At 47.7% G+C, this 20,587-nt stretch overlaps 1 protein-coding gene across 3 annotated transcripts in view; it reads left to right on the top strand.

Annotated features, from left to right (window-relative positions):
- The first annotated feature begins 401 nt into the window (after positions 1-401).
- PIP5K1A (phosphatidylinositol-4-phosphate 5-kinase type 1 alpha) overlaps positions 402-20,587 on the top strand; it is a 40,435-nt gene continuing 20,249 nt past the window's right edge. For all 3 annotated transcript variants that reach the window (XM_054010846.1, XM_054010845.1, XM_054010844.1), the window contains exons 1-3: positions 402-690; positions 16,641-16,675; positions 19,986-20,075. In XM_054010846.1, the coding sequence (XP_053866821.1) occupies positions 633-690; positions 16,641-16,675; positions 19,986-20,075 (183 nt within the window). In that variant the 5' untranslated portion in view covers positions 402-632. The remainder of the gene's footprint in view (positions 691-16,640; positions 16,676-19,985; positions 20,076-20,587) is intronic.

Genomic DNA, 20,587 nt, shown 5'->3' with positions numbered 1-20,587 from the left:
ATGGAAAAGGCGGGACATGCTATGTTCTGGCAACGCGGGCAGGTGAGAGGTGAGGTGCCACAATGAGGTCAGGACACGCGGTGCCATGACCTGATGAGGTCAGGACATGGGGTGCTACAGGGACATGATGTGACGATGAGGTCAGGACATAAGACGCCATGACAACGGGGTGAGCTCGGAGCACCGTGGCAACACAAATGAAGACATGACAAGCCATGTTATGTTACCATGGCAACATCCCGGTATCACCATGATGTGCCAGGCCCACCCCTTGACATCATACTGGAGGGGGTTATCATTGTTTTTGTGGCCTGCTCCACTGTCATGTGACCCATGGCGGCTTCCACTATAGCTTCGCCCCCCCCCCACCTCCGTGCGCATGCGCTGCAGCCAGCTCAAGAGGCGCCCAGCTCCCCGAGTTTAGAAATAACAGGCGGTGGCCGCAGCCCGGCCTCGCCGCCCCTCCCATCCACGCTGAGTGGTTCGGTCTGGAGCCGGCCGGGCGAGTCCAAGTCGGAGGGTCGCGCCTAAGCCCGAATGGTGCGGTCCTGGGCCGCGGGCGGCACCAAGTGAGGGGCCCCCGGGGGAGGGAGGAGCTGCCGGCGGCCAGTGGAGCAGGGAGAAGCTCCAAGATGGCGTCGGCCGGCCCCGAGTCTGGGGGCAGCAGCAGCAGCAGCGCCGGCATCGCGGGTAAGGGGGGCCCGGCGGGGGGCGAAGCGGGGCCCGGCGGGGGAGGGGGAAGCGGGGGGGCTGTAACCTCCCCCAAGGGGCGGGGGAAGGGAGGAGGGACCCGCTGTGTGGAGACCTGGGGGGCGCTGGGGGCCGAGGCCCCTGTAGGGGGGGGATGTGGGGGTGGGGGGGTAGCTGGGCGGGAGCTGAATCGCCCCCTCCCGCGTGGCTCTGCCCCCAGAGCCTGGGGGCCGAGGTGAGACCCCCCCCCCTTTCTTGGGCGGGGGGTCGCCTCTGTAAGGGGGGCTGGGGTTTGCAAGCACTTGTGGGGCTCTGGCTGGGGATGCGCAGGGGCCGGTGCTGGGGGATGCTCGGCGAGGTGCTTCCAGCGTCCCCCGCGCTGCTCTGGGCTGTGTGCAGAGACCGCTCGTCGGGGTGCTTTGGGACCCTACTTTTGCTTTTGGGACCTCCCACAGCACGCCTTAGCATCAGGCTTGTTTTAGGAAGAGGCTCCATCCCTGGGAAGCCAAGGCAAAGATTCCCCTAGTCCTTTCTCTGTTTACCGGGGTGTGAAGGGGTTTGTCACTGTTAAAACAGCGGTGACAGACACCTCCGCACCCTGGAAGTCCTGGTCCCTTCTCTTTATTAACTCGAGCTGGACCAGGAATGGTGTTGACAGGAGCTGGAAGGAGCTCTGAATGCTATTGCTAAACCTGGTGATGGAGGCTTGTAATAGTAAAAATGGGGTTGTGGCAGCTAGCCACCCCTGGGAGACAAAGGGGCAGATACTTAGCACTCATACAGATCTCCATGTTGCATCTTCAGAGCACTTCACAGACACTAAGGCTATGGCTACACTGGCGTTTTACAGCACTGCAACTTTCTCCATCGGGGTGTGGAAAAACACCCCCCTGAGCGCAGCAAGTTACAGCGCTGTAAAGCACCAGTGTAAACAGTGCCCCAGCGCTGGGAGCTAATCCCCTCGTGGAGGTGGAGTACCTGCAGTGCTGGGGGAGCTCTCTCCCAGTCCTGGCGCGCGACCACACTCGCCCTTCAAAGCGCTGCCGTGGGAGCGCGTTGGAGTTTCGAGTGTAGCCAAGGCCTAATTCTTGCAGTATCACTGGGTGGGGTGTTACTGAGTGCCATCCTCTTTCGATAGGAATTGGGTTGGGTCTCCTAATAACATGCCAAACCAAACACCTCTCTATAGCCTGTGGCTGTAGTGCAAGTTAACTTTTTAAAAAGACCTTTAGTTTACATTCCAAACAATCACTCAACCCTTTGTGATCTGTGTATGTATCCTTTTGTTTAGCATTTACTGCACAGGCTTTATAATCTTTCTACCTTCTCCTCTTCCTCTTGTCCATCACTTACGGATTTGTCTGCACTAAACTACTTTGGGAAATCTCCCAGAGTGGTAGCAATGGTGGAAGCTCTAGTGTAGACAGGGCACTAACATCTTTGTCATCTAGAACTGTTCTAAGCAGCATTAACAAAGCAGTAAAAATGCTGTCTACACTAGTGCTCCTACTGTTGCTGCCACTTTATCAAAAAAAAGTCTAAGGGTATGTCTTCACTAACAACGTTAAAGTGCTGCCGCGGCTGTGTAGCTGGGGGAGAGCTCCCCCAGCGCTGTAATAAAACCACCCCCATGAGGGGAGGAGCTATCAGCGCTGTAGCACGGTCTGTACTGACACTTTTACATCGCTGAAACTTGCAGCGCTGAGGGGGGGTGAAATAAAGTTGCAGCACTGTAAAGTGGTAGTGTAGACAGGCACAGCCTTTGGGACAAGTGATGGCCATTAACCCTTTGACTGTCCTGTAGTGTGGATTTTAAGATTTTCTATTCTTTGACTAATTAGCAAACTGGCTTAGACCAGTAGTTGTCCCCTCTGTTTCAAATGACAATTGCCTTATCTCGTGATCTTATTGCTGTGCCACAGGAGGATGCAAACGCTGGTCCTGAATTCAGCAACCCTCTCCTCAAGGATTTAAGGGGATCTTGGTTCTCTGTCCAACAAACACCTGCAGGCACCTCAGGAGCAGCATTGTCAGGCTCCAGAGGAAGCAGAGTACAGCTTTCCTTAGGTAGAATGAAGATAGTAGTTGGATATTAAAAATGGCTTGGTAGCTTGGACGTGGAGAGTGCGCTTCCTCCCCACAATACAACTAAAACCACTTAAAGACTTGGCATGGTTATTAGGGGGCTATCCACATTCCAGAGTGGCACATGTTACTATTTACCCTCTGGCATATTACTCAATTACTGGCTTCTCCCTGCATACATAAAGGGGATGACTGTTTCTGAAACTTGTTCCACCCTTTCCTCCTTAAAGTCCAGTCATGCGGAGTTTCCCCCACCCTCTCTGCAGGACATGGAGATGTTGCCTCCTTGTTTGTTTTTTTTAACTATGTATGGAAACAACCAAGACTGGAGGATCACATCTTGTTGCTTTCAGTTTGAAGTGGGACAACACGTGCCAAAAGTAGCAGTGTGAGACTTGCTTGGTTCTTTGTGTTCACTGCAGTAGCCACTCCAAAGATATAGTTCCAACTGAGTTTTCATTGTAACCTTGAGTTTGGGCCCCTTTCTCAAATCTCCAAACAAAGGACTATAGCCTCCGATCTAACCTAATTTTGAGAGTGGAGGTAGAATTTTTCTGACCGATTTGAAGTTAATTGCACAAGGGGGTTCCGAATTATGTTAAACTCCGCAGCTGCTGCCTTCAGAGCTGGGCTCTCAGGGCAGAACAGAAGTAAGTATGGCAATCTTGCAACCTCCCTACAACAGCTTTGGGATCCCCCCACGGTTACACCACCATGAAATTTCAGATATAAACACCTGAAATCGTGAAACTCACTGATTTTTAAGATCCGGTAGCCGTGAAATTGACCAAAGTGAACCAGGAATTTGGGAGGACCCTAACTATTGGAGTCCTAGGCCTCCATTTTAAAAAGTCTCTTGTCCTTTTCCTCACAGAGCTAAACTTCAAAACCCAGGATGGATTGTTTTAAATCACCAAGTGAAAAAGCTCAATTTAACTTATAAATGTTAAGAAACTTTTCCATTTGTACTTCAGTTATTTTGTTAAGAAGGGTAACAATTAAAACATGCTGATTTACAACTAAATAGAGCCTTTACACTAGATTTGGTACATCTTTTTGCTACCTAGGAAGGTACGCTATAAATATATGCACTTATTTAAGCAGTCATATATAGTTTGATATTTTCAGATTTTTATTAATTTTACATTTTTAACTTTTTAGAAAAAGGTGAATGACATACTGCTTATTTACTAGATAATTAACTTTTTGCTCATGATTTGTGTCAAACAGCATTAGGATGGTAACTGGGATTTAATTAAACACACAAAACAACATATCAAATTTATTTTTATTTAAACAAGCCCTTAACACAGCTTGTTAAATAAAGCTGTTGGCACACAGTTATGATCTGTTGTGCCTTATTTGTAAAGGTTGACCTCCAAAGTTATGTTTTTGCCCTGATTCTTTCTTCATATAAAAAAGCAGTCTTTAACTCAAGTTTTGATAGGGGTTCATGGATTCAACATATATATATATATTAGATAAATGTTTTAAGAGATTATAGGTTTTCGCCTTAATATGTATTAAATTCAGATTCGTTTTAAACATTCATATTTAAAGAAAAACATTGTTATATTTTATCTAAACTATAAAATCTGTTTCCCCCCCCCCCACAATCGATTTGTATCCACCCTGTCAAAATCTAAAATGATCTGTGGTGGGAGTCAACAATGTGAACATAAGAATGGCCATACTGGGTCAGACCAAAGGTCCATCTAGTCCAGTATCCTGTCTTCTGACAGTGGCCAATGCCAGGTGCCCCAGAGGGAATGAACAATAGGTAATCATGAAGTGTTCCATCCCCTGTCACCCATTCCCAGCTTCTGAATGCTCTTGTAAACTGCACACTCTTGTCTCACCCTGGTCTAAACTTGCACTTTCACTTTTGCTACCATTTAATGTAGCTACAATGGTGGGAAACTGAAGAAAAACCTAGTGCAGAAAAACTTCATGAGCTTGTGTTTGCAATACACATGCTGGCATTGGCCAAATTGCCCTGTCCTTTAAGACAGAGAGGAGAGATGGTACCAGGTGATTTAAAAGAACAAAGTAGTGTGTTTGCTTTTCTAAGCAAAATACAAACAGGTCTGTCAAGCTGGAAGTTTCTTCTTTGGAAGATTCTTTAGAAAGAAGAGCATGAAAATACAGGAAAAGTTTTATCACCTGGCATGGTGGGGGAATGGGGGGTGCTGGTTAGTCAAAAATTCCAGTTAACTAATGGAGGGAGGGGGTTGGGGCACGGGGTGTGTGTGTGCAGGGTGTGGACTCTGGGAGAAAGTATGGGTGTGGGAGGGGGCTTGGGGCAGGGCGTTGGGGTGCAGGAGTGATTTCAGGGTGCCGGATCTGGGCAGCGCTCAGCTTGGGTAGCTCCCCGCAAGTGACGACATGTCCCTGCTGTTCCTAGGTGGAGGCGTGGCCAGGAGGCTCTGTGTGCTGCCTCTGCCCGCAGACGCTGTCCCCGCAACTCCCATTGGCTGTGGTCCCCAGCCAGTGGGACCTGCGGAGCCGGCATGCGGGGCGGGGGCAATGCATGCAGCCCCTGTGGCCGTTCCTCCGCCTAGGAGCAGGAGGGACATGTCGCCACTTCCGGGGAGCCAGGTAGAGAGCCTGCCAGTCCCGTGCCAACCAGACTTTTAATGGAGATATCAGAGATGCTGGTTTCTAGAGCTTTATGGTTGGTAAAATGCTGGATAACACAGCTTTTACTGTACGATGGTTTGTGGTGTTACGATAGCACCATTTCCTGAATTTCTTAAACTTGAGCCCCCTTTTGGAAAACACAGCCTTTAATGCTGGCATGTGTTGTTAAAGGGCAACCCATCTTAACTTCTTCATCTTCCAAGCCACTCCAGCTAGTCCCTCACTTGCCCACACCCCTGGAAAATAATGGGCTCTGAAGCCTTTTATTTCTAGGTGACTGGTTCAATTACAACCCAGGTTAGGAGGGACTGAAAGTTGTTACTGCTTTGTCTGTGTGGTTGTCTTTGTCCAGATCACACTAGACAGGCATCTGCCCACTATCGTTGACAATTTCAGCAATAGAGGCCAAGGACTACGCTTTTTCCTCTTACCCTTAGTGTTTCTCTCCACATGAAAATCCGGAATAAGGTAGGGTGGGTATTTAAAGTGGATTATTCTCTGTTTCTGATTAACCCTGTATATGAACACTCTTATTCCAGAATAAGCATGCCTTATCTGAATTAGTCTAATAATGTGGACTAAGCTAATTTGGAATAAGGCACACTTATTTTGGAATAAAGGCTTGTCTACACATAAACCGCTACAGTGACACAGCTGTGCTGTGTAGCGCTTCAGTGAAGACGCTACATATGCCAACAAGAAGGGTTCTCCTGCTGGCGTAGGTAATCCACCTCCTTGAGAGGCAGTAGCTAGGTTGACAGAAGAATTCTCCCATCCAGCTAGTGCTGTCTACACCAGGGTTAGGTCAATTTAACTGTGTCGCTCAGGGCTGTGGATTTTTCACACCCCCAAGCAACATAGTTATACTGACCTAATTTCATAGGGTAGACGAGCCTAAGGGGAATTAATCAGGAGTATCTCCCTGGGTAGATGAGGCCTTAGATGTGGGCCCCTCCAGCTCAGGACCAAAGCACGTTGACACTGCTGCTTGTGCAGTATCTCTTTGGTGATGCAGAGCTTCACTCTAGGGCTGTCAGTTTCACTTTTGACAAAGACTAGATGCAATGAAAACCAGAAAATGTGACACAGATATTGTAGGTAGTTCTTGATCTTTGTTGATTACTTTGTAATATCACAATTATAATACCATTAAATATGTTGTTAAGGTGTTTTATAATCCCCACTCACTCTCCCTTGTTTTAAAAGCCATAGCACTCAGGAGACAGAATGGCATTTTAGATGTAGCCTAAACTCTCTTCTGCTGGAAAATGACAATTTGCCTCCCCAAAGTGTGTGTGGGGGGAAAACATGGCCTGAACACATGACAAGGGACCAGTGAGTACCCCAATTTCTAATCCCAACTCCCTCCGTGGCCTTGGTTGAGTCACTTAACCTGTCAGCATAAATTCCTTTTCTGTAGAATGGAAATAACAGCTCTGGGAAGTAAATGGGCAAGTGTTGTGAGGATAGTCTAGAAAGCGTTCCTGTCAGAGTGCTCATGCTTTCAGAAGGGCTGAACTGTCTTCTGTAGATACTGAAGTCTGCCACTGTGTCTCGAGGAGCCAAGAAACGTAAGATATCCTTTCCATGGGAGATGGAATGTGGTTTTCTCCTTTTAGAAACAACACACTTACATTACTTTCACATCTAGCCTTTGTAATTAAATAGCTTTTTGTTGTAGCACTTGCTGGTTGACTTGTACCAGGATGTAATTGTACTGTTTCATACTTACATAATACTCTTCATCTTCAAAACATTATAATGCTTCTTACCGAACTATCGCCAAACCCGGCCTCCTGCCTGCTTGGTGGTATTCCCACTTTACAGATGGGGAAACTGAGGCAGAGAGGTATTGGTGAATCACTTCACTACAGGGGAGTGTGTGTAAGAGTCAAAAGAACGGCCATACTGGGTCAGACCAAAAGTAGTCCAGTATCTTGTCTTCTGACAGTGGCCAGGTGACCCAGAGGGAACGAACGGAACAGGCAATCATTAAGTGATCCATCCCCTGTCGCTCATTCCCAGCTTCTGGCAAACAGAGGCTAGTGTCACCATCCCTGTCCATCCTGGCTAATAGCCACTGATGGACCTATCCCCCATGAATTTATCTTGTTCTTTTTTAAACCCTTTTATAGTCTTGGCCTTCACATCATCAGCCAGGATCAGAAGTCAGTGGCTTTTAGCTCCCTGTCCTTTGGAACACTCCTCTCACCTTAAGAATTTCCATGGCTTTGCTTCAGTCACAAAGGCTGTCTGCTCGACATCTGTGAACCATTCATTGAGGTCTCTTGTCCGTCCTTCGCTTGCTCCCCACAATGCCATTTGCATAAATCTTGTATTTATTTGGAGAGTCATGTGATACGGGACGTTGGAGTTGCATAATTCTGATTAACATACGATTTTCTCACTTTACCGCAAAATGATCTTAACTTCTATCTTGAGCACAGCCAAAGCCAGCAGCAAATGCATTGTACAATCCAAAGTTTGCAGGGCCGGTTTACTGGTGGTAGAAAACATGAATCATCCACTCTAGCTGTTCATGAAACCTTTGCTGCTAAAATCAGCAACGGGGCAAGGGCTTGTGGTGTTGAGGGAAATAGCAAGATGTCCGTTAGAAAGTCCTTTTCTAATGTGTGGTGTTCTCATGGACTAAAAACAGTTTTATTTGCTGCTATACGTGCACTTGAGAACAATGATCTTTTCTAAGCATTGCTCCGGGGCTAGTGATCAGGAAAAAAGAAAGGTCTGTTAGGTTTCTATAGAACACTCTTCCCCCTCCCTCCCCCAAGGCCTGATCAGGACTGTAACCAAGGTGGGGCAGCTGCCCAGAGCGCAAAGCTGCGGGGGTGGAAAACTGAGGCAGGGAGGTCATGTGGGGTCACATCCTCTTCCCCCCCCCCTTAGATTTTTGCCTTCCATTTAGCATAGTGGTTTTTAAACTGTCGGGTGCATCTCCCTAGGGGGGCTTGCCCTACAGTTTGAAAACCTGGCAGGAGCCAGTGGATTGGAAGCTGCTCAGGCCCCAGCTCTCCGCACTGTAGGAGCCAGGGCACTGACTGGCTGCCCAGCAGCCCTCCCTCTCTGCATGGCCAGGTGCTCCCCAGGCAGGGCAGGCTCAGTGGGCAAGGGCCGGCTCCAAGGGGCATCGCCAGACTCTTGAGGGAGAGGCAAGAGCCCATCGGGATGCAGCTTGGAGCTGTGCTGCGTGCCCTGGCTGGGGAGTACCCAGCCATGCAGAGGTGGCACAGCTAGGGGAGCAGGGCAAGGAGGGCAGCACCTCGGCTCCCACAGTGCAAACAGCCAAGGGCCTAAGTGAGCTAGGCAGCTCCCATCAGCGTCTGATCTGCCAGCAGGTGACTGTTTTCAAACTGGAGTGTGCCTTTTGAAAACCTTTGTGCTAAATTGAAAGCAGAAATCTGGGTGGGGCATGTGATCCTGTGTGCCCCCCTCCCCCATGTTGCCTTTAAGGGGTGCAAATATACTTGTTTGCCCCGGGTGCGAAAATGCCTAGTTACAGCTCTGGGCCTGATCCTAAACCCAATTAAATCAATGCAAAGACTCCCACTGACCTCAGCGGGTTTTGGTTCAGGACCCAAAATAGTTAGTTGCCGTTAAGTAATCTCTGTTCCTCGGTTTGTTACTGTAACTATCTCCAACAGCGAGTTTATAATTCCTGTGTTCCAGTAGGTTTACAGTGCTCACTTACTAACATGAGCACGGAACTTCTCTCCACATCTCCTTAAGGTTTGTAGGTGAAGTTTGAAAACCTGTTAGTCCCCCCCCCCCCCCCCCAAAACTTGCCAAATCTCTGTGCAATAATGCAGTAAAAGTCCATGTTTCCTTCTATTTCTGGACGTCTTGATGTCTGAGCTCAACTCTCTGTATTAGGTATTTATAAAGTGCCTGTTGCTGTAGTATCTAAGCCCCGAGGAATAGTTTATTCCTGTCCTGTAAAGCAACAAGAGGAGCTGGCCATGAAAACGTGGTGCAAAATGTTTAGCATTTTCCTGTGGGCTATTCTCCAGGAAACTTTGATGGTCTCACTGTGAGCCTAATCGTTGTCAGCAGCATCCCAGTAACTTCAGAAATATCCTATCTCCTGCTCTGATCCATTAGTTCATAGTACAAGTGAAATATTGAAAGAAGAAGCTGTACACTAATCCAGGGCAACGAAGTCATTCATGCATGTGTTAATTCTGCTGACTGCTAGCAAATTGTGGTAGCAAGAATGAGTAGTTTGTGAAAAAGAATCTTCAAAATGTAGCAAGTCTTAATCCAGACGTTCTTTAACAGCAAATTTAAATCAAAAACATTTGGGAATGCTCTTAACATAAGTTGTTGGATAGATCTATTGGTTTATTTGTGGGCATGCAGCAGAGGGCTTCTGAGAGCTCAGCCAGAATGAGAGGCAGCTATAGCTGACCATCAGGAGTCTGTCCCAGAGCACTCTGCCAGCATCGGGATTGGTCAGATCCGGGGAGAAAAGGGCTCGCGTAGAAGGCCCCAGCCCTCCCACGTATCTTCTCTGGATCCGGGGGGAGGGAGGGGATGCCGCCCTCTGCCAGAAGGCAGGTGACGTGCTTCTTAGCCCCCCATCTCTTTCTCCAGGGCGCAGAAGAAGCGGGACTTCAAAATGCCACTCACTGCTTGGCCTTCCAGCCAAGATCAAGTGTTGATATATCCTCTTTCAGAGGACTGTATTCTGCCCTGATGGGTGGTGGGCTGAATGATCTAACAGATCTCTTCCATCTCCAACTACTATGCTCAATGTTGTTTTGACTTTACGTTCAAGCCAGGCTCCTGGAGTGTCTATAAGAGCCTTTTACCAAAAGCAAATGAAATATTTAGTGGCTCGTCTTCTAGAGCTACAAAAGAGTTTTGTTGTGAGTGAACTCAACAGGGCAAGGGTGTCTTGGTAAGAACTCGACTTTTTTTTTTTTTCCACACTGTTTGAGAGGTGTCCTCTTTCTTACCTTACCAGAAATTGTATTTGGTCTTGATAAAATTTGTTCCCGTATCTTTAGCCAGAAAAAAGTTTTCCGTTTCTTTAAGGGTTGAAGTTTCAATCTGCATTTTTTTGCTTTGTTTTTCCTCATAGATTTCAGCTTTTTGTGCTGCTCAGTATCATCTCGGAGGTAGACAAGTTGCATACATATGCTTCAGAAGCATGGGTTTTCTTCCTGTCCGATAACTAGCAGCAAACAGCCCACTTTACATAACTGTCTTGGCTTTTAAGAAGAGTGATACAGAATCAAGCCTTTTGTAGGCTTAGTAGATGGGTGCTATAACTTTGCTCAGTGGAAGCTGCTATTTTAATTAAAAAGCAACAAAGAATCCTGTGGCACCTTATAGACTAACCACTGTATTGGAGCATAAGCTTTCGTGGGTGGATACTCACTTTGTCAGATGTATTGTGGGTATTCACCCTCAAAAGGTTATGCTCCAATACAATGGTTAGTCTATAAGGTGCCACAGGACTCTGTCGCTTTTTACAGATCCAGACTAACACAGCTACCCCTCTGATATTTTAATTAAATGGCTTTTTTTTTTAAGTGCATGTTATATGAAAGTATGAGCTACCGCTTGACATCTAAACAGCTGTGTGTGTGCCAGGATTATTCAAGTTAGGTTCATTTTATGCTTTCGTACCTGCTTGACATGCCTTTCTGGAAACATCTCAGCTGTCTTCCATCTGTAGAACCTTTGAAAGCCATCCTAAATAGAAAAGAGGTTGTTGGTGGTTTTTTTTTTTTTTTTTTTTTTTTTATGTCCCTCTCCAGTTGCCTACTGGCAGGGTTGAGATGAAACCTGAAATTGGGAGAGGAGATGGAGATATGTCTTCTTTCCTCACAAGAGCTTCTAGCAGCTTCAATGCATGCTTGTTTGATGTGGCCCTGGTGCTTAGCTTGTAAGATGCTTCATACCCTGAAGAGTGTAGCTCTCGATGATATGTTTGGATGTGGTAACGTTTTCACATTTATTTTTATCTAAAACATGAGATAAAACTGAAATTTGTCAGAACTGCTCCATAAATATAGACACTGGTGGCTATGAAGCCTGCCCACCCCAAATTAGCACACCTATCCACTAGACAAATAAGTGAGGTGAGAATTTGACCTGAATTTCTGTGTTGTATACTCCTTTCAGAGCAGTTCACGTGCCGTTTAACCAAAACGGCACCAGTAGCTTCAATATGGCTTTTAGTCTGATATTTATTTGATGTGCTGTAGGAAGTATACTACTTGTAGTGGTCCTGTACTATTTTCAGCCAGCTTCTATTTGTTTCTCCTGATTCAGCTTCCAATAAATAACTCTATGGACAGTCTGAATTCTCCTGGGGGATTGACTGTGTAATGTTAAAAGAAGCAGACATATAATAATCCTTCCTTTTTTGGGGGGGGGGGGGGGGGGCAGAGATGGGGGCATAGGTAATGTCTAACACTTCTCTAATCCCCTCAAAAGAGAGGCCAGGCATGGAAGTTAAACCACAAAGAGTATCAAAATAGTTACCATAACTCTTTAAAATCAAGCAGGTGATTGACTAATTAAACACTTGAGATAGGTTTAAAAATATGTACCTCTTTAAAAAAAAACAAAAAAAACACTCATGAATTGAATTTAAGCAGATCTAACACATTTTCAGAAACACCCAGGCACAAGCGAATCTTTATAAAGGTTGTTTTGTAGAAAATGTGCTCATTGAGTTGGCTAACGCTGTTGCCCTTCATTTCTCCACATAGTGCAGAAGAAATGGTCATTTTAAAAAAGAGACTAATAACTCTAACTTCCTCGCATGGAAAGTCTTTTAGTTTTAACTGTTCCCTGGCTCTGTGTATGATGCCTCCCTCTGGCCAAAACTAGTAATGCTTTTAACTGAGGAAGCTTATGCGTTTGCAGGCAACTCCCAACATTTACAGGAATTGCACACGCCTGTTTACATTCATCTCCCCTTACTTAGGAGACCAGACTCCTGCTGCATGTTCATTCTAGTGCTCAAGTGTAACTAACCATCTTTATTGTGGACAAAGGGAAATAACCTATTGCCCAATCTCATAGACTTTAAGGCCAGAAGGGACCATCATGATCATCTGGTCTGACACCTGCACATCGCAGCACACAGAACCTCATCTGCCCACTCCTGCAATAGGCCTGTAACCTCTGGCTGAGTTACTAAAGTCCTCAAATCTTGATTTAAAAACTTCAAGTTACAATCAATCCACCATTTACTCTAGTTCAAACCAGCAAGTGACCCACACCCCACTGCAGAGAAGCAAAAATACACCAGGGTCTCTGTCAATCTGACCTGGGGGGAAATTCCTTCTCGACCCCAAATAGGGTGCTCAGTTAGACCCTGAGCATGAGAGAGAGCCCCTCTAGCCAGACACCTGGGAAAGAATCTCTCTAGTAACTCAGAACCCTCCCTATCTAGGACTGTTGGCGATATCGCAATCAACGGATATTGCACATTTGTTTGGAAATGAAGGAACTAGAGAAAGGGAGGGAGTGTTTCCCGTATTGCACATGGTGTGTGTGTGTTGGTTACCGATCCTTGTTACAGCATACAGTAACTTTCCTGTGCTGACTAGTGAGCTTTCCTTGTAAACAGTGGCGCTTGATTTGGAGATAATGTGTATCTGATTTCCAGATAGCATTCACTAGAATTACATGATGGGAGACAATGTTCTCTCTAGCAGTTAGACCAGGGAAGTAGGAATGTAGGGCTGGAAGGGACCTTGAGAGGTCATCTAGTCCAGCCTCCTGTGCAGGACCAAGTAAACCTAGACCATCCCTGACAGGTGTTTGTCGAACTGTTCTTTAAAAGTTCTGTGGGGATTCTGCAACCTCTCTTAGAAGCTTGTTCCAGTGCTTAACTTTCCTTACAGTTAAAACGTTTTTTCCTAATATCTAATCTAAATCGCTCTTGCTTCAGATTAACCCAATTACTGCTTGTCCTGCCTTCAGTGGACATAGGGAACAGTTGATCACTGTCCTTTTTATAACAGCCCTTAACATATTGAGTGACTGCCATCAGGTTTCCCCCTCAATCATCTTTTCTCAAGACTAGACTTGCCCAGTTTTTAAAACTTTCATCATAGATCAGATTCTCTAAACCTTTTATCATTTTTGTTGCTCTCTTCTGGACTCTCTCCAATTTGTCCACATCTTTCCTAAAGTGTGGCTCCTGGAACTGGACATGGTATTCAGGTGAGGCTTCACCAGTGCCACGTAGAGCCAGTTTCTTGGTTTCTGTTCTCAGTCCTGATTTGCTGTGTGACTTCAGGCAAATCACTGTACATTACTCTACAGCTCTGTAAAATGAGAGTGCCTGTCTCACATTGGTATAGCACAGGGGTGGTCAAACCGTGGCTCGCAAGCCGCATGCAGCTCTTTTACAGTTAGTGTGGCTGGCGGAGCCCCGCCACCCCCAGGTGTGCCCTCCCCCCCCCCCTTTCTCCACCTACCAAACTGGGGGGGGGGGAGCTGAGGACCTCTGCCTTGCAGCAGGGTGGTGGGGTAGGGACTTTGGCTCAGCGGGGAGAGGGGTGTCAGGGCTTCAGCCCCATGGGGCACACGTGCCGGGACTCGGGGCTTCCGCAGGAGCGGTGCTGAAACCCCAAACCCCAGCAGGTGCGCCCCAGTTCTCAAACTTCTGGAGATTGTCGTATGCAGCTTGCCGGGTCAGTAAGCTTGGTATAGAGGCCAAGCGAATATGAAATCCTTTGGAATCCTCAGTTGAGAAGTGCTACATAAGTGAAAAGTTAGTGGTACGTTTTTTATATTTGCGTTTTTGTTTTTTGGGGTCTCTTTTTGGCTTAATGTTTCTTGGATGCGATTGGAAAGGTATAAAAAGGCTCATTTGTTGGCCCTTTTGAATAAATAGTTTTAGGTAAATCCTCAGAGAATTTAAGGGTTCGAATGGCTGATTATTGACATAGCTAGCCCCATCACCTTAGAGATTAGCTGTGCTGCTGGTTCAGTGTGACTTATAGAGAATATTGGATTTACATCCTTACAGAATACTCACTTGAAAAGGCAATAGGGCTCAATTGTTGCTGAGCAGGTGCTGCATTGTAATGACTGAGTTGCTTCCTCCACTGTGTCCCAGACATTGACCGTTTGGAAAGCCTTGTTCAAAGCAGTCACCTGTACTGCGAGGTGACAGAGTGGAGCGAAGAAGTGAGGTTTATACTCACGAAAGCTTATGCCCAAATAAATCTGTTAGTCTTTAAGGTGCCACCAGACTCTTTGTTGTTTTAGTGGAGCGCTGTCAGTTTTTCATTAAAACAGCATACTGAAAAACTGGGTTATGGCAGCGTGGCTTCTGTTAGCAGGACTGAAAAGTATAGAAGCTAGCTTCCAACTGGGAATAGGTTTGCTTTCAGATCCATTCTGGTCTGTAGTGACAGAACTTTCTGTTTGGGGGCAGGGGTGGAGAACAAAAGCTGTTAACTTGGACTGTCAGACGGTGATCGCCTAGCAGGCTTCTCCGGCTTCAAGCCCATGGAAACTCTGAGAGCCTCCTGGGCTGTAGTCCACGAAAGCTTATGCTCTAATAAATTTGTTAGTCTCTAAGGTGCCACAACTACTCCTGTTCTTCTTGACTCCACAGCGGTTCAGCTGGCCAAATTGAATAGTGGCAGCAGAAGGTTGAGCCCTTGGACCTATGTCCCAGGACAAATGGCTCTGACTGATGTGCAGAATTGGCTGCCCCGCTAGCCTGACTGCCTCTGGTCTATGGCAGTGGTTTTCAACCTTATTTGAGGACCCCTACAATTTTTTTGAATGGAAGCGCAGACCCCCTTGGAAATCTTAGACATAGTCTGCGGGCCCTCAGGAGTCCATGGGCCACAGGTTGTAAGCCACTAGTCTATGGCCTTGCGTAGCACAGCTAGTTGCAAGTCAGTGCATATGAATACAGCTGTGCATTACTCATTTTTATGAAGAGCACAGAATGTACTGGGAGGAGGAGGGAATAGCTCCTAAATATGTGGCACTTTATACATAAAAATTAGAACTTGTCATGACACCTTTCTTGCCTTAAGGAAAGAACAGAGGGGGAGGAAAACAAGTTGAAAAAGCCAGCCGCTATCCTTTCACTTTGGGTAGTAAAAAGGTTTTGGCACAGAATTATTTTTGCTCACTGTTTTGTCTGTCTTGAAATGGGAGCTTTGATTGTTTGATAAATGGATCGGAAGGATGGTCAGTTTCACTGTTTAAGTGTCTTTGTGTCCTTTGCTGAAATGTGGTTTTCTTACCACCATAACACTTCTTAGTTTTTCTTTTGCCCCTGTTTTGAATGACTGAGGTTGCCATGGTTGAAAAATAAGCTTAATCAGACTGTATTTGTGGCTCTCACCTGGGGAGGATGTGCTGCCACGGAGATGGAGTCTTGTTTTGGTTTTTTTGTCCCAGGTAGAGGAAGAGGAAGAAATGCAAGTTTTCCCATGACTTCACTTTATGTGCGGGCAGCATGTCTGCTTTTGCAATTCTGGGCTGCTTCTGAGTATTATTGCTGATCTGTGTGGTGGTTTTGTAGGTTGGACAAACATCCACAAAAGAGCAGGATCCCAGAGTCCGTTTCTGTTCCCGTATCCAAGAAACAGGACTGGAATCCTGGCCTCAAAAGGTGGAAAAAGTAGTAAATCACGTCACTGTCATTTAGCCCTAGTATTGTCCGAATCTTAACATTCGACTAAAGGATTTATGTTGTGTTTGTAAAAACCCCTGGAAATAAGTTTATAATGGAAGTGCTGACACTGCAGCATCACAAAGCTTGAACTATGAAAATTGGGTCTTTGATGTAGTGATTTTAATTAATGGTTGGTTAGAGCCATATTAAGTCTTGGTGTAACTCAACTGAATTTGATAAAGTTGCATCAGCTTACACCGTGTCTGAATTTGGCCCTGAGTTTCTATACACAGCTAAAAAATTCTTGGAATCTGGCTGAGCAGGAAAGATCAGACTAGCAAATAACTACTCTGTGAGAGATAAACAAAGTTAAGTTGGGATGGCTGTGTGGTAAGCAGAATGACATTTCCTTGTGGCCTGAGAAAAATTTCCCTGTGCTGTGAGCAAGAGGAGAAGTTGAGGAAAAATCAAACATGAGTCAGTGCTTTTTCAGATATACTAAAACATTCAAATCACAGCAGTATGTCAGGCTTTTTCTACAATATATAATGACCTGTTTCTTTGCTAAATGTCTCTTAAATTTCTATCTTGACAGGATCAGCAACCTTCAAAAAATCATTCACTTCAGAGGTAAGTTACTTCTTGAGAAATTGGTGTGCTTTGTTCCCTGGGCACTGTCATAAATGGGTGCTTTCTATTAAACTAGGCATTTTGAGCTCTGTATATGGCTTGAATCTGGAAGGGAAAGCGGGGGACAAAGCTGAACAAGCAATTATAAGGCTGCAATGAGCTGGTGTATTCACTTGTGAAATCAGTGGGCCTTTGTTCCTCATAAGAGAATTGGGTCCATTTTTATATCCTAATGGCCCTGGAATTTCAAGTGATTCCATGCCACCAAAACACTATATAAATGTCAAGCCACAAAGCCTGAGCTCAAGTTTATAGAGCAACAGAATGGCCGTTTACACAGAAGACAATGACTGAGGCAAGTTTCCAAGGGGTCATAGAGTAGTACAGACAAGATGCAGCTAAAATTGCCACCTCTGCCTGAGAAACTAGATTAACTTGTACCACCAACCTAGCTCACTTCCTCAAAGGACTCAAGTCTTCGAAGTGTGTGTCTGTACTGCAATCACAGGGTATAATTGCAGCTTGAGCACACATGCTAGCTTTGATCTAGCTAGCTCGGATACTGGAGCAGTGAAGTTGTGGCCGTGTGCACTTGAGCATGAGATGTACAAGCCCAATACCCATGCTAGCTAGAGCAGGGGTCGGCAGCCTTTCAGAAGTGGTGTGCCAAGTCTTCATTTATTCACTCTAATTTAAGGTTTCGCATGCCGGTAATACATTTTAATGTTTTTTAGAAGGTCTCACTCTGTCTATATATTATATAAATAAACTAGTGTTGTACTGTAAAATAAACAAGGTTTTCAAAATGTTTAAGAAGCTTCATTTAAAATTAAATTAAAATGTTGATCTTATGCCGCCGGCCCGCTCAGCCCGCTGCTGGTCTGGGGTTCTGTTCCGCTAGGCCGGCAGCGGGCTGAGTGGGGCCTGCAGCCGGGACCCTGGCTGGCAAGGGTCCAGTAGCCAGAACCCCAGACCGGCAGCAGGCTGTGCGGGTCCGGCGGCCGGGACCCCGTGCCAGCGGCCAGGACCCTGTGCCGGCAGTGGGCTGAGCGGCTCAGCCCACTGCCACTCGGGGGTTCCATCCGCCAGCTCCTGCCAGCCGGGATCCTGACTGCCGGATCCGTACAGCCCGCTGCCAGTCTAGGGTCCCGGCCCTGCCCACATACAGTGGGTACCTACCTTCTCCCTGGTTTTGGCCCATTCTCTTCCTCTCTCTGCACTGAGCTGAGGATGGGAGTGCACTGAGCACAGGGCTGGGGGTGAAGGGTCTGGCCAGGAGCTAGAATGAGGGAGAGGGCTCAGGGTTGGGGCAGGAGGTTTGGGTGTGGGGCACTTACCTGGGCAGCTCCCATTTGATGCGAGGGGTGCAGGTGGGAATGGGGGGGAGGCTGCAGGAGCTCCCGTTTGGTGCTCATGGTGGGATTCGGGGGGGGTGCATGGGGTGTGTGTGGGGGGGGTGCAAGAGTCAGGGCAGAGGGCTGGGGGCATGTGAGGGGGGTGCAGGTGTCGGGGGGGAGGGGGGGCTGGGTATGTGTGTGGGTGCCAGAATCAGGGCTGGGGTGTGTGTGTGTGTGTGAGAAGGAGTCAAGCAGAGGGCTGGGTGTGTATATGAGGGAGGTACAGGGCTCATGGCAGGGGGCTGGGGGGGTTTCAGGGCTCAGGGCAGAGGGCTGGGTGACTGCCCCCCTCAGAACCTCCAACCCCCCCCCGCTCCTTGTCCCCTGACTACTCCCTCCTGGGACCCCTGCCCCCCAGGACCCCACCCCCATCTAAGCCTCCCTGCTCCTTGTCCCCGGACTGCCCCCCTAGCCCCTACCTGTCCCCTGACTGCTCGGACCCTTATCCACACCCCCGCCCCCAGACAGACCCCCCCCCCCCCCGGGACTCCCATGCCTATCCAACCACACCCTGCCCCCTGACAGGACCTCCAGAACTCCCGACCCATCCAACCCCCCAGCTCCTTTTCCCCTGACCACCCCCTCCAGAGACCCCCCACCCTAACTGCCCCCCCCCCCAGGACCCTCCTTGCTCCCTGCCCTGCCTGCCCTGACCCCTATCCACCCCCCGCCCCCTGACAGATCCCGGGACTCCCATCCAACCCCCCCTGCTCTCTGACTACCCCCTCCAGAGACCCCACCCCACCCGGGATCCCACCCCCATCCAACCCACCCTGCCCTCTGTCCCCTGACTGCCCCCACCCCTTATCCAACCCCCCTGCCCTAGACTCCTTACCATGAGGCTCCAAGCAGAGCCAGATACGCAGCCCCACCCCTCAGAGCGCTGCGCACGCGGCGGAAGGGCTCCGGTTGAGCAGGGAGTGTGTCTGCCTCCCCGTGGAGCCAAACACTGCCCCGCGGGAGCGCGCAGCCCCGATCCCCAGAGCGCTGCGCGTGCGGCGGCAGGGCTTCAGGGGAGGGGGGAAGGCGGGGGAGGGGCCGGCGGCACTCAGCACTCAGCCAGGCGCTGCGGACCCCGCGGCTTGCCGCGCCGGGAGAGTGGGGCTATTTGCCCACCCCATGCGCATGCCTATGCTTCTGCTCCCTGCCCCCCCGCGGGGGCAGAGGGAAGCGGGCCGGGCTAGGCAGAATTTTTAATGACACGCTGGAGTCCCGGCAGGCAGCAGCGTGCCATTAAAAATCTGCACGCATGCCATAGGTTGCCGACCCCTGAGCTAGAGTATGTCTGCTCAAGCTCCAGTCATAACGTGTAATTGCAGTATAGCTAAACCCTTCATGGGCATGAGTTGTACCAGTAAAGGAAAGCGCGCCCTGATTGCAGCCTGAGGTCATTCAGGACCAGTCTGCTGGAAATTAAAGCTTCTAAGAGCAACCTGAAAACTCTCTCCTTGTACAGGAACCAAACTTCCTCCTCTAGCCTGCATTTTGCGAAGACCGTCCCCTCCACCCCTTTATTTAGATTCCAAGTCTGCATCACACAGGAAGCTCCCAGGAAGCTAGTATCTCTCCAAGGTTCTTTAATGTCACTCTGCTATTTTGAAGATGAAGTTAGGTCATATAATGTCCCCCTCCATATTAATATGCAGAAGCAGCCCGTGAAGACTACCGGTCCCAGTGTGTGGTGCTCCATCTTGATCCAAGCAGTTTCTGGCATTGCACGCGGGGACCTGTAATGTTCTGCAAGCTGCATCTTTGTATTAAAGGTGGAAGTTGAAAGAAATGTATTCTACAACTCCATAGACTTACCCCTGAGAGATCCTCTGTAGTTACGCCTCTTGATTCTTGGCGGGGAGCTACACCTAGGATATTTGTTTTTAAAGCTTCTTGGTTCTTGTCTTCACCCATACCCCTAGATGTCTGGTTCTTCTGGCCAGCCTGGCTCACAGACAATAAAGAAAGGTCATAGAGGAGTAGATTCCACTGGTGAGACTACATATAAAAAGGTAGGTGCCTCTCACCTAATTAATCTGATTGCATTCTCCTATTCACTAAATTAATGCTGCCCAGAGCATCAGGGTTTCTGACTCATTCTATTTAGCATAAAAGGTTGGGTAACTTGCGTGACAAACATTAAAGGAGATCTCAGTGGGAGCAAAGGCTGGCAGGCTGGAGAGGCTGAAGGGCTGAATTTATGCTTTGGGAGTAGCTTCTCTGCCATTGCCTCCTAAAGACAAGATTATTTTTTTTTAAACCTTACCCCATTAGCAACACTTCCTAGGACCCTTCCCGTTTACTGAGTGCGCTCTATGCTGTCTGGACACAATAGCGGCTACAGATTGTGATTTTGCTGGAATTTGCTTTACAAAGGGCAGAGTGTGTGTGTGTGTGTGTGTGTTGGTTTCTTAAACCAGCCTATGGATGTGGGGAATTTTGGACCCTGCTACTAACTTTTGTTGGACTTCATCAGTATGTGCCAACTTGCTTTACAACAAGAGTGGTTTCCCGTGTCTGGATT

Source organism: Malaclemys terrapin, chromosome 21 (genome assembly GCF_027887155.1).
Source record: "Malaclemys terrapin pileata isolate rMalTer1 chromosome 21, rMalTer1.hap1, whole genome shotgun sequence".
Taxonomy (NCBI): domain Eukaryota; kingdom Metazoa; phylum Chordata; order Testudines; family Emydidae; genus Malaclemys; species Malaclemys terrapin.
Note: the sequence above shows the minus strand (reverse complement) of the source record. Positions and strands in the feature narration are given on the sequence as shown.